At 36.2% G+C, this 14459-nt stretch overlaps 1 protein-coding gene across 1 annotated transcript; it reads left to right on the forward strand.

The window, feature by feature from the left end:
• The first annotated feature begins 54 nt into the window (after positions 1-54).
• Positions 55-14459, forward strand: LOC121383363 (ribosome-recycling factor, mitochondrial-like). Its single transcript, XM_041513347.1, has 7 exons — positions 55-90; positions 3129-3365; positions 5313-5462; positions 6545-6663; positions 7908-7999; positions 10674-10830; positions 12646-14459. The coding sequence occupies exons 2-7, from the start codon at positions 3146-3148 to the stop codon at positions 12730-12732; spliced, it is 825 nt and encodes a 274-aa protein (XP_041369281.1). The 5' UTR covers positions 55-90; positions 3129-3145; the 3' UTR covers positions 12733-14459.

Genomic DNA, 14459 nt, shown 5'->3' on the forward strand with positions numbered 1-14459 from the left:
AAGAGTTCCGAGTGATTATTTAACAATTATTTTAGAGTAGTGTCCCTTTATTATATTTAGCGCACGTAACTTGCACGTATCAAATTGCAGGTCTGTTTATTGGTTTTATTTCTTTATTTTAAAAAATGCCTGTGTGCCCTTGACCAGTAAACACGTTGTCTATGCATGGCAAGCAGTTTTAAAACTCTTTGCATATCTGTTTATGATTATATAGCTTTGTAGGGACAGTATGCAGTGAGTCTTGTTCGACCTGAGCCAGGCTGAGGTGCTTGCGTCGCAGGATCAAACCACCTCGGTGGATCCGTTCAGCTGATTGGGTTTTTAACTCGTTCCAACCAGTGCACCACAGCTGGTTAAAGGCCGTGGTATGTGGTTTCCTGTCTTTGGGAATGTGCATATAAAAGATTCCTTGCTGCTAATGGAATAATGTAGCAGGTTTCCTCTGATCTGATGGTCCACTACTAGTTCATCAAGATAAACTCGAATGTAAGTGCAATGTGCACTTACATTCAAGTTTATCTTGATGAACTAGTCCACTACCATCAATGTCCCAAACTGCGTTCACCTAATGACAAAAACACAATACAATATTTATGGAAATACTATTCAACATCTTTCAGTTACGATAATGTGGACGTAAAATAAATGCATTCTAGTAAACAAAAGTGAAGCACCCTCCAGTAAACAGGAAAGAGGTAACGTTTCTAACTGCGTTCACTGGTTCAGGCGCATGCATTTGTAAAAAGTCAGGGCTAGCCCTGGATGGGCAAAACATTTTGCCAAATCATCTTAAAAAATGCTAATTCATGTGCACTGTTATTTGTTTTAAAAACCCACCAATTAGTACATGAAATTTGTTCGCCAAATCAAAATAAAATTCGCCAATTGTTCCTAAAATTCGCAATTGGCAAATTTGGCGAGTGGCAGAGCTATCCCTGAAAGTATCGTACCACGTATGTGCGGTTCGTCATTTTCCATTTTTATGGCCACTGTGTGATAAAATAGGGGCCTATATGTTTCTGAAATATGTACACTGAACAAAAACATTTGTTTCATATTTTTTTAAAAGGATAAATTCAGTTTGTCAAGCGATCTGGTCCGGTCTGCATTTTACCAACACCCATCGCTAAATGTAATATCAATAGTGAATACAGACGTTACGTTCATACCAGTGAATAGATAGGAAAATATCAATTTGCAAATTAATTGATTCGTAATTAACACAATTTATACACTCAAAATTATTTACAATTGTTACGAATGGATTATAAATAATATTCAATACAGTAGAGGCACATGCACAAATGTAGCATACCTTTTGCAGATCAAATTTCATTATTGAAAACACATTTTAACAATAGGTGGTTTAAAAATCATCAAAATTAAATGATTTGGCCTTGTTGATCTAGTATGTGTGAGGTCATGTGACATATATTATATTGACCAAACGTTAATTTATCTAATTCCTCCATTTTAAATAAATTTCTACGAGTCAAGTGGACCCGATATTGGTCATTTTAAAGAATAAACAAAATCGACTTGGCAAAACTAATGGAAATAAGGATTTGTAAAGTTTTATATTGAGATACTTACTTGTCTGATCTTTATTGTTAATGAAAATGTTCATGAACTGTGAAAAAACCCTCACAAATGAACAAGAAGCATACGATAAATCGGATGTTGATTGCGCAAACCGTGCACAAGAAAACAAACCGAACGGAGTTGGAACCTTGACGATACGAGTAAGAATTACTGAATGTTTGACATCCAATAGCCGATAACTAATCAATATGCTCTAGTCGTGTTAAACAAAACTATTTTTTTCAGTCTATACGACACCACTAGAGCACATTGATTTATTAATCATCGGCAATTGGATGTCAAACATTTGGTAATTCTGACTTATAGTCTTAGAGAAAACCTACTACAGTTTTCAGTTTTCCCTATTAGTAGCAAGGGATCTTTTATATATACCATCCCACAGACAGGATAGCACATACCAGTCGTGATTTACTTGTTGGAACGAGGAATAGCCAAATGGGCCCACTGATCTTAGATTGACCTTGCATCAAGGGAACACTTTAGCGCTTTACCACTGAGCTATATGTCCAGCCACTCTTTACTATTGGTGCCCTGCTGGTCCAACTGGAGAGAACTGTAGTATAGGTTTTATTTATGTTCGTCTGGCTGTGTTTTCGATGTTGTTCTTGCAATGCCTTGAGATACTGAGCTAAAATGTTCTATTTAACTTTTTAATGTACTGTTACATATCAGGTTTGACTTTTAAGGCGATATATCCATTTTTGACAGTTATGGCTCAAGTCATGAACTTAGAAGATACCAAAATTAGTTTTTTTGACTTTTTTCCCCCAATTCCTCAGGATATTGAGCTGAAATTGTGTATATATATGTATAGAGGATTCGCCACAGGTGTTTTTTAATATGGAAAATATCAACCGAGTCTATGTTTAAAATAACAAAATTTTAACAAGACAAGGTTGATATTTTATATATTACAAAACACGAGAAGCGAATTCTATTTATCCTATAACACTTATAAAATAACATTTTAATAAATCTTTTAGTAAATTACAGTACTAATATGGCAATATGATGTCATCATGATTAGCACAAATTAGTCTGACATCACATATTTTAACTAAATCTTATGAAAATGTTACGCTCGGGTATACATGCAGGTCTTATTGGCTTGTAAACAATGACCCATTGGTAGTGACACATTAACTAGAGACCTTGCAAATTTGCATATCATTATTATACAGGTTAATACACTAAATTATCACATGGGTTTATCACATGGATATCATGGGTAAGTTATAGGATAAATAGCTTTATTGTGTACTTTTATGACTATTTATCCATTTGTGACAGAGTTATGGCCCTTGAACTTAGGAGATACGAAAAATTGGTTTCCAGACTTTTTTTTGCAGAGCTTCAAACTGGATTTTCCCAGAGGTTTGATATCATTAATCTCCTATTACCACTAATTAAAATATTTAACATTTATTGAAAAACTGCACCACTAAAATGTTGCATATTGTTGAAACCAAGGCAAATTCGTTTTTAAATCACTCTTCTTTTTAACACTATTTTTTCTTTTTTTCCAGGAAGGTATATTTGAAACATGGCCACAAAGCGAGGCATCCTGGATGTGACAATGAGGCTTGTTCAAGTGGTAAATTTCCGAACAGTGAACACTTGGCCATCAGCTCTTCTCGCACGACACACAGCAAGTGGTGTTTGTCTTTCACCACACTTCAGACAGACAAGGGTTGTTGCTCCACACACGTCTATCACATGGTCTGTAGCCAGATGCTACTCCAAAAAAGCCAAGAAGGAAAAAAGTTTGTTATATTTCTGTCTTTGAATTAGTAGACATTCTAGTAAATACAGTGGTAAAGCGTTTGCTTGATGCGCAGTCGGCCTAGGATTTATCCCTGTTGGTGGACCCATTTGGCTATTTCTGCCAGAAAGAAATTTTTGGGTATGGTGCTATGGAATTGAATATTTACAATACAATAAATTTGTGCATGCTGAATGCAGCACAATCAACAAGACATTGTTCACAGTATTCCAGATCTGAGTACACCACAACTGGTACATCAAAGGCTGTGGTATGTGCTAACCTGTCAATGGGATGGTGCATATAAAAGATCCCTTGCTACTAATAGAACAAATGTAGTGGGTTTCCTTTCTAAGACTATCTGTCAAAATAACCAAATGTTAGATACCCAATAGCTGATGCTTAATAAATCAATGTGCTCTAGTGGTGTCATTAAACAAAACAAACTAACTTTTCCAGATCTGAGATGTATCATATAAATCAAAAGCTTTTATCTGTGTTTGTCTTATGTTTTTGCATTGCTGTAGAAAAAAAAGTTTGTTTTGTTTAACCACATCACTAGAGCACATTGATTTATTAATCATCAGCTATTGGATGTCAACCATTTGGTAATTTTGACATAGTCTTAGAGAGAAAAATAGTCTTAGAGAGAAAACCTGCTACATTTTATATGCACCATTCCACAGACAGGAAAGCACATACCACGGCCATTGATATACAAGTCTTGGTGTATTGTCTGGAATGAGAAATAACCCAATGGGTGCTATTGAAAAAAGTCACATTGTAAATCTAATTATAAGTTGTCTAATTCCGAGACCATTTTCTAGAACTGCGGCTCAATTTCTCATATTTGCTTTCAAATTAAAAATTGAGAAGCAAAGATTGCTTTGAACTCCACAAAATGAATTTCAAGCCTTTCCAAAGCAGTTGGGCACTATTCACTGTTGTACATGATGCAATGATGTAACTATGTTCAGGGATGTGAGAGCTATGCGGAAACATGTAAATGCACTTTTCCATTTCATCTAAAAAAAACACCTAAAAAACATGATGTTCAATATTGTCGACCACACTAGGTTCATTTGCATGTTTTCACAGTTTCAAGTTTATGATGTGTGCGTTATATTATAAGTTATAACCAGTTTGGATTTGTTAGCATTGAATGCAATTTTTGGCAGTTCCAGGGGTTGCAAACAACAATTTTTTTTCCTTCGGGAGTACATTGTATTTTTGTGGAAAATATTACAAAGTGGCTAAGTGAAACAACATTAATTTTTATTAGTCAAATACATTGTGTACTAAATATTATAGCCAATTTGCATAAAAATGAGCAAATGGCTAATTTGTCCATTGCCAATTGCTAATTTACATTTAGTCTTTAGCTAATAAAATCAGGGCTTCTAGCATTTTTACAAAATCCACTAACCATGGGATAAGTGATTTAAAAAATGTACTAGCCATGATTAAAAATCCACTAGTCCTACTTTACTTATTACAATTTCACTAATAGTAGTAATGGATATGTTACCCAAAGAGGGAGATGAAGATTAAAAACACTAAGATTGAGGGGTGAAGTGGGGGCAGGTTATTCATATTTACAAAATAAACTTAAATGCAGCATTTGACAACTTGTTTTTCACTTGCCATTGAGCATGGCAATAGTAGTTATTTAATAGCCCATCAGAGAATATCACTAGCCATGAGAGTGGGGCTACCATAATCTAGAAGCCCTGAAAATATTCCTTAAATTAACCATATTTTAATAATTTTCAAGTACATCTGAAAAGTGACTAAACCAAAATTTCAGTGTGAGCCCTGGCATTGCAAGAGCAAAACCCCAGAGTGAAAGAAATATCATGGCTGAGAATCCATGTCTGATTGATTAGATTAGTTGATAATACAGTGCTGTGTTTGGATGTTTCATTATTTCGTTTGCTGTTATTTTCAGTTGGTAAACATGGTCACAAGACTGTGGAGCTAACATCCGAGGAGTTGGAAGGCGTAATAGATATGAGTTCTCTACAGTCTGAGATGAAACACGTGGTAGAAGATCTTAAAGACACCTATATTCACCAGCTAGCACTGAGAACTACGTCAGGTAAGGGCGGTATCAGACATCGTCATCTAACTGGAAGGAAGGAAATGTTTTATTTAACGACGCACTCCACACATTTTATTTATGGTTATATGGCGTCAGACATATGGTTATGGACCACACAAATATTGAGAGAGGAAAAAGAAAAAGAAATGTATTATTTAACGATGCACTCCACACATTTTATTTACAGTTATATGGCGTCAGACATATGGTTAAGGACCACACAGATATTGAGAAAGAAAAAAAAGAAAGAAATGTTTTATTTAACGACACACTCCACACATTTGATTTATGGTTATATGGCATCAGACATATGGTTAAGGACCACAGAGATATTGAGAGAGGAAACCCGCTGCCACCACTTCATGGGCTACTCTTTTTGATTAGCAGCAAGGGATATTTTTTTATGCATCATCCCACAGACAGGGTAGTACATACCACAGCCTTTGATACACCAGTTGTGGAGTACTGGCTGGAACGAGAAATAGCCTAATGGATCTACCGACGGGGATCGATCCTAGACTGACCGCGCATCAAGATAACGCTTTATCACTGGGCTACGTACCCCCACCCCTATTTAAAAATAGTACCATGGTGGCATATTGATGGCATTGAAAGAATTAAATTGGTATAATGTAATGCAATTGTAAATTTTGGGTTATTTTGGGGGAAAGAGAATATGTTTACATAAAGAGTATATTTCATATGTTTGTGACAATATGTTTGACCTTTTACATAAGAATTGTTTGTAAAAAAAATTGAATATTTTTATGTTTAATAATCACAAATTGTATAAAATGACATGGTGTAGCAAAGTAACTTTATACCAAATTTGTGACTATTATACATGGTTAATTCACACAACAATTTACAAACAACACAACTTATTTAGATCGAAATACACATAAATCAGTTTCTACATGTCCTTTCCATGACATATTTTATATAATGACGTTCCATTGTTGATAACAACTGTCTTTTATTGAAGGATAACATTAACATTTTTAGTGACATCAGCCAATCAGAACATTTTAATTTTACATGATATTGTGTAAACATTGTGTTTTAACAATCTCTGTCAGGAGCGTTTGACTCGCTGGTTGTGAACACTGATGATGGACGGTTTCCTCTCATTCAGCTCGGGCAGATTGTCCAGAAAAACCCACAGCTCATTCTCATCAACATGGCAGCATCTCCACAGGTACACTGTGAAAAAGTCTGGTTTTAATCAACTGACATTGCAGACAGTGGGCATATTGTACAAACCATACCATAGCATCACTTGTGTACAGATACTCCAGTATCAAAATAAGCTAAGAGCATTTAAGGTTACCAGGAGATTGTCACATGACAATAAATTGATAAAAGCATTTTATTTTTGACAACATCTGATTAAATAAAAACAACATTCCATACACTTTGAATCCTTTGTGGGGGTTTTCAGATTATGTAAGATACAAATACAAATTAATTACACAGCACTTGAGAGAAATCATGATGTACAATATAATAACATTTCTGTTCATCTGGGGGGGGGGTTTTTTCTCAACACTTATTTAATTTATAGATGGCATTTCACATTTTGAGCACTGAACAGACAGTCAGTGGACAATTATTAAAAATTTTCTTAATTTTGATCGCCACTGCATTCAAATACATTTTGTACTATTGAATAGTAGACTGTCAGTAATGTGAATTAGCTGTGCTAAAGGGTCCCATCCCTTTCAGTGCCCCACAACTGATATATCAGAGGTCATGGTGTGTGGTGTCCTATCTGTGGGGAAAGTGCTTATAAAAGATCCCTTCCTACTAATGGAAAAATATAGTGGGTTTCCTTTAAAAACTACATGTCAGAATTACCAATATTTGACATTCAGTAGCTGATCATTAATCAATATGCTTTAGAGGTGGTGTCAAAAGAAAGACCACAATAATAAAATAGGGTGTCACGAGGGAAGGTTTTAAGCTATACCCCAGATATTCAGGATTTTAAATCTTGACTAATTTGCATACAACAGGTTTTTTGTAGCACAATATTAACAGTTGAAGAGCTGTAGAAATCCGGATTTACATTGCAAGTTATTGTTATGTAATTAAAGCTAAAGCATTTTTCTGGTTTTTAAGAAAAATGTTTTGAGGTCAGCATGTTTGTTCTTATCTGGGCATAATTATTTTGGGCACAGCTCTTATTGCATTGACTTTGAAGCAATTTAAAGCCCTGAATATTATTAGAAATTTGGCAAATTGGTCAGACAATCTTTCGATAAATTCAGGCTCATTTGGCAAAAAAACTAAATAAAATAAAAGTAAGGCTCTTTACAGAATTGTATTTATTTGATTTTGAAATTAGATTTTTGGTAGTTTAATAAGAAGATATAAATGTACATTCAGCTGATATTCCGATTTTGTAAATAACAGCACTGTATTTTTTCATTTATGTTTCAGTATCTTCCTGCTGTAAAAGAGGCAATTTCATCATCAGGACTTAATGTGAATCCACAACAGGACGGAACTACCATATTTTTACCTATACCAAAGTAAGCCATTGACAGTTTACTATAACTTTTACCAACACTGTTTGAATTTAACTATTAATTTTGCTAATGTTAAAGTATGTGTTGACAACTTGCTATTAAATATTCTGCAGCAGCACCAATACATGTTATAATAGACACATCATTGAAATGATATAATGTAATGTACTGAGTCAAATTAAAAACTTCACAACCATTTCATCTTGGCTAGTTAGCAAATATGACAGAAGAACATGTTAAATAAGGTTTTTTTTTTTATTGTATGACATCCAAAGAAAGAATACAAATAAATGTTGAGTCAAAATGTGCCTACAGCATTCGTCAAGACCACAAATGGTCAAAATGGTAATTCACAAGTGGGGTCGGTTGATAAAATCACAGGTTCAGTAGCATGTATGCCCTCCATGTGTACCCACAACTGCAAGGCAATGCCTCCTCATTGACTGCCTGATGTGTGTAAAGACTGCATTAGGGATACGGTGCCATTGTTCCACTAATGAGGCACCAAGTTCCTGCAAAGTCTGTGGAGGCTTCCTGAGATTGTGCAGGCGTCTTCCCAGAACATCCCAGACGTGCTCGATGAGATTTAGGTCGGGCGACCGTGAAGGCCAATCTGTGACATTGATGCCCACGTTCCTCAGGTAAACCCTTGTCAAGATGGACATGTGGGGTCTGGCGTTGTCATGCTGAAAGATCAGGCCTGGACCATGAGCTACCATGAAGGGTACATGTTCCTGGGCCAGCACCCGGTCGTGGTATGCAGCAGTGTTGAGGTTGCCATGGATGACAAGAAGTCGAGAACATCCATTTCCACAGAAAGCACCCCAAACCATTACCCTTCCGCCTCCGAATCTGTCAACTTCAATGACACAACACTGAGCATGACGTTCACCACGTCGTCTCCAAACCCTCTGCTTGCTATCGGCAAATCGCAGTGTGAATCTGGATTCATTGCTAAAAACGACTATTCCATTCCCTCAGTCCATCGCAAGTGGCATTGTGCCCACAGTTGACGTGGATGAAATTGCGTCAAAATGGGTCAAACATATGGGCGCCGTGCGTGGAGGTGAGCGGCTCGCAGTCGATTTTGGATTGTTTGCGCTGACACCCGACGTCTGAAAAGTTAATTACTGGTTGCTGGAGGTGACGTAACACAATATGATGGTCATCTGCCTGTGGCATCACACGTGGTCTACCTGGTCGGGGTGCCCGTTTGTTGTAATCGTGACCGCAGATCATAAATTGCCTGTTGACTGCAACCCAACGCCTTGTAACGTCAGCTACCGACGTTCCCGCATGCAACATGCCGATGGCACATTCACGCTGCACACTTGTGAGGCGTGGCATCGAAACAGGTCGTAACAAATATCATTTTTAATGTGTTTTTTCATTGTGTCAGACTACTGTGAGCAAGTAACGATGAAAACGTGTGTTGTTGTAGTCACGTGACCAGTGGCATATGCAAAACCACTTTTGCCTCGATTGTGCTGTGCACGTGCTATGGATCGGGTCACGTGGGCTGAGATGGGCTTCAAATGGAGTGTCGACATTACCATTACAATATTTATTCCTGAAAATTTTAGATTGTGAAGTTTTTAATTTGACTCAGTATATAAGCTATGTTGGTTGAAGGAATCTACGTATAATATGTGTGATTAATAGCGTAAATGTCTTCACAAATAATGACCTTTATTTGAATTTCAAAATTTGTCAGCTATTCATTATATTTGAAAACACCATGAAGTTTGCAATTCTGTCAGCAGACTAGTAAATTGTGATTGGTTTGGGTCCAGGGGACCAGTGATATGTTTTCCATTTCTGCATCCCGATTGTCTTTTTGTGATGTATCTCTGGCAGAATCGGACCTCACCATTTAAGGGAAGATGTTAGTTCCACTCCCCATCATTCCCCTGAGACTAGCTGAAGGAGAATAATTTTTAGGTACCCGTAGCAATATGGCATCAATATGGTAATATCTTAAATGGCTCCCCATAATCAAGGTGAGCAATCAATCACTACCGTTAATTTTGTTCACAGGAAGGTCTGAATCCATGCCTGTGATGAGTCATAGGATTTCTCACTGATAGATTTAGGCTTTTATCCTGTCCAAGGCAGGGCATAGCCTAGTGGTAGAGCACTCGCTTGATAAGTGGTCGGTTTGGCATCGATCCCCGTCGGTGCAACCAAATTGGGCTACCGGTATTTCTTGTTCTAGCCAGTGCACCATGACTGGTATTTCAAAGGCTGTGGTATGTGCTGTTCTGTCTGTGGGATTATTCCTTTCCTTAAACAAAGGGGCAGGACATAGCTCAGTGGTACAGCACTCACCTGATGCGCAATCGATCCTAATTGATTCCTGTTGTTGAGCCTATTGGGCTATTTCTTGTTCCAGCCAGTGCTCCACAACTGGTGTAACAAAGGCCGTGGTATGTTATATCCTGTCTGTGGGATGGTGCATATAAAAGATCCTTTACTGCTAATCGAAAAGAGTAGCCCATCAAGTGTCGACAGCAATTTTCCTCTCTCAATATCTGTGTGGTGGTTAACCATATGTCTGACACCATATAACTCTCAATAAAGTGTGTTGAGTGCATTATTAAATAAAACATTTCCTTCCTTCCTTCCTTAAACAATGTACACATTCTTTTTATTGTTTAAAAACATTTCTCTATTTTAGAGTGACAAAAGAACATCGCGAAAATCTAGCAAAGTCTGCCAAAAACCAGTGTGACAAAGCCAAGACCAAGCTTCGAGATATTGGCAACAAATATCAACGCAAGTTGAAAGGATCAGCGGAGCATTCAGAAGATATAATAAGAAATGTTAAAGAAATGGTAGCCTTTGTTTTATTGCTTTGACCTACATTCTGTACAAAAATACATAGAGGATAATAAACGAGTTATCATGCAGTTATTATCAAATTTATGTCCCGAGTGAAATTATTTCATGAGGGACATAAATTTGATAATAACTGGTACCGAGTTTGTTATTCTAATTATTACCCCAACTATTTGGGGGGTTTTTTTAAGCCTTTATTTTCGATATAGCCTACATCGGCTACACGTCCATGTATAGGCCTATAGAAACGACGTAAACTATTTTACTGTTCTGGGTATTGCTTTAACTTTTTGTTTTATTCACGATTCACAGATAATTTTCAAAATCCAAAGATATTCTGAAAAGAAATCTATAATTTTACTACCATTTTATTACAAGTTTAACAATGAAACCAGAAAGACATAAACGTAAACGCTTTAAACTACATGACGTCATTGTGTGTGCTTTGCCAAATCGTGATGGCGTCATATTTAGTACCAACAACTGAGAATTATGATTTTTTTTTTTCCCCGTTATGAGTGCCTGCTGGGGTAATAAAACAAAGTACGTCAAGTCTTGTGCAAGGTTTCTGTAAAAAAAAAACCTGCAAGTTTTGTGAGGGCATACATTTTCAAACTAACCTTTGAAAAAATATACTTGTCTGAATACATTACATATCATGACATGTTTTTTGCTCTGGGGTGTTAAACATTCAAACATGTTGAGAGGAAAGGCATACTTAAGTGAGAATATTTATAGGATATTAAACAAGCTTCCATTTCGGATCATGTTTATGTCCAGAGTGAAATCATTTTCAGTTGTCCAAATTTGTTGTGAAAATTATTTCATGAGGGACATAAGCATAATATGCAATGGTAGCGAGTTTAATATTGTATTTATTACCCATAATCTATCTTAATTTATATCACTCAACTCGTTTGGTTGACGGTCCTGGAAGGTTGTAGTGCGCCAATCGATGACGTCACGAAGTGTTACATCCCACTTGGCATTCTAGTGGGACGTATCACTGTGATGTGTACCAAGGTATTTTTAACCATATGGGTAATAATAATTATCATATAATACCTTGCATTTTCAGTGCAATCAAAGTATTTGATATTTTTCAGATGACATACTTTAAGAATTTGATAACTTTGCAAATTAAATGTAAATTAATTGAGGTCACGGCACTAGGTTTATTGACATTTAAGCAAACGTACTAGGGTGACACTCCATGATAGACATACATGTATGCATTCAGTCATCAAATATAAACATTTCAATAGCAATTTTACACTGAAAGCTGTCTACTGTTCAGAAGAAAAAAAACATTACACACTAATTAATTTTGATGTAAGGACATCCAAAATGACGTCATTTGAGTTTGATGTTATTGCCATTCAAAAAGACACTGCGCCACATATTCTTTCATCATTTGAATATCTAGTAATGGCAGACTAGAATTAAAGTTGCGTGTACAGTTTACAGAATCATGTTGTATTAATCTTCAGATTATATGATAAAGAGATTATTACCCTCTTGTGTTTTGATATCATAAAAATCATATATTAGGAATAAAAATAATGTATTATGTTCGCCAGAGGCTCGCATAATACAATTTTTATTCCTAGTATATGATATTGACGATACCAAAAACACTCTGGCAATAACCTCTATATACATACATGAACATACATGTCATCAGTGGATTCATTTCTTTTTATCAGTCTATCTCTTATTTATAATAATTAAATTGTAACCAGGTAATTTCAGTTAATACATTTAGTGTTTAGACTGTATTTAATAATATTAACATTTATATTACATTACAGATTTTAAACAGTGTCCACAAATACAGCGAGGAGGCTGACAAAATGATGAACATGAAACAACAGGATCTACTGGGAGGAAGTAAATGAGGCTTCTTAGATGACATCTGCAAAAACAATATACTATGCCATATTAATGCAAGCTTTATTAATCTTACAAATACCACTGATGCCTCCATTTCTGTGTAAACTACATGTAGTAGATGGACTGTCGTATGGAAGATGTGACAGAACAGTGTGAGGGATTCAGCTTTTCCCATTGAATAACTTGAGAAGATGGACAGGGGTTGAAATTCCATTCAGTGGTTCCAGTAATAATCTAGTACAACCATTGATGTGTCTGCCATGTCATTTATAAATTGGATAAACATACTGTTAACATTTGAATAATATATATTTGAAGATGTATGCCACAAATTGAAACATTTTAACCTTTAAAAAAAACATACAATAAGCTAATTATTATCATTTAATTGTAGTTGTCTTCTTGGGATTTTTGGGCAGCTATAGTTATAAAATATATTTGCCAAACTGAACTATGGTTCCTCTATGGTAACATAGTAAACTGTTTTATGAATATCATATCACATACCTCATTGCACACCTTTCTGGGGAGCTATTGAACATACATGGGTTGCTGTCTTTCTCAAAGGCTATGGTATGTACTGTCCTGTCTTTGGGAAAGATAAAAAAAAAACTGTGCTTTTTCTGTAGGAGTAGCCAGACTTGTAGTAGTAGGTTTCCTCTCTCAACTCTTCGAAATAACCATTTGTTGATACCCAGCCATATTATGTTGATAGTCACAATTTAAAATGAGCTGGAGTGTCATTAAATATGGCTGTCCTTTTAATGACTTCTTTGTTGATGTAGAGGTGGGATCAGATCTCGCTTAGTTGGTGGAATACTCATATATACGTACATGTACATGACTGGTATATCAAAGGCTGTGGTATCTGCTGTCCTGTTTATAGAATAGTATATATAAAAGATCCTTGCTGTTAGTGGAAAAACATGTAGCAGGTCTCCTCAGAAGACTGCATATGTCTAATAGCTGATGATTAATTAATCAATGTCTTCTCCTGGTGACATTAAATAAAACAAATGTTGCTTTCACTTTTTGTTCATGTCCTGACTGGCCTTGATGGCATAGTGCTTAAGTCGACAGCCTTACGGCTGGTAGGTGCAGGGTTCTGATCCCAGTACCAGCTCCCACCCAGAGTGAATTTTGATTAGTGGTGTCTAGATGATCAGTTATAATCTAAAACCTTTATCAGTTGAGTTTTAATGAGGTGCCAAAATCTGGAAGCAATTTGTCATGGAAAATGTTTAGATAGTGAAGTGCCACAACTGGTACGGTATATCAAATGCTGTGGTGTGTGCTACTCTGTGGGATGATGCATGTAAAAGATCCCTTGATACTACTAGGAAAATGTAGCGGGTTTCCCTCTAAGACCGTCAAAATTACCAAATGTTTGACATCCAATAGCTGATGATTAATATCTCAATATGATCTAATGGTGTCATTAAACAAAACAAACTTTAACTTTGTGAACTGCTGGAATTTGAGTTTTCATGCAAATATAATGATACTGAGCATGTATTAAATGTAAAATTAGCAAAATGTATAGACAATATCTCATTGAGCATGACCATACATGAGCATAGAACTAATAAATCAAATCCTTCGTAAGTTGAAGGCAGGACGTAGCCCAGTGGTAAAGCATTCGCTTGATGCGCGGTCGGTTTGGGGTCGATGGACCCATTGGGTTATTTCTCGTTCCGGCCAGTGCTCCACATCTGGTGTAACAAAGGTTGTG

Source organism: Gigantopelta aegis, chromosome 10 (assembly GCF_016097555.1).
Source record: "Gigantopelta aegis isolate Gae_Host chromosome 10, Gae_host_genome, whole genome shotgun sequence".
Lineage (NCBI taxonomy): Eukaryota > Metazoa > Mollusca > Gastropoda > Neomphalida > Peltospiridae > Gigantopelta > Gigantopelta aegis.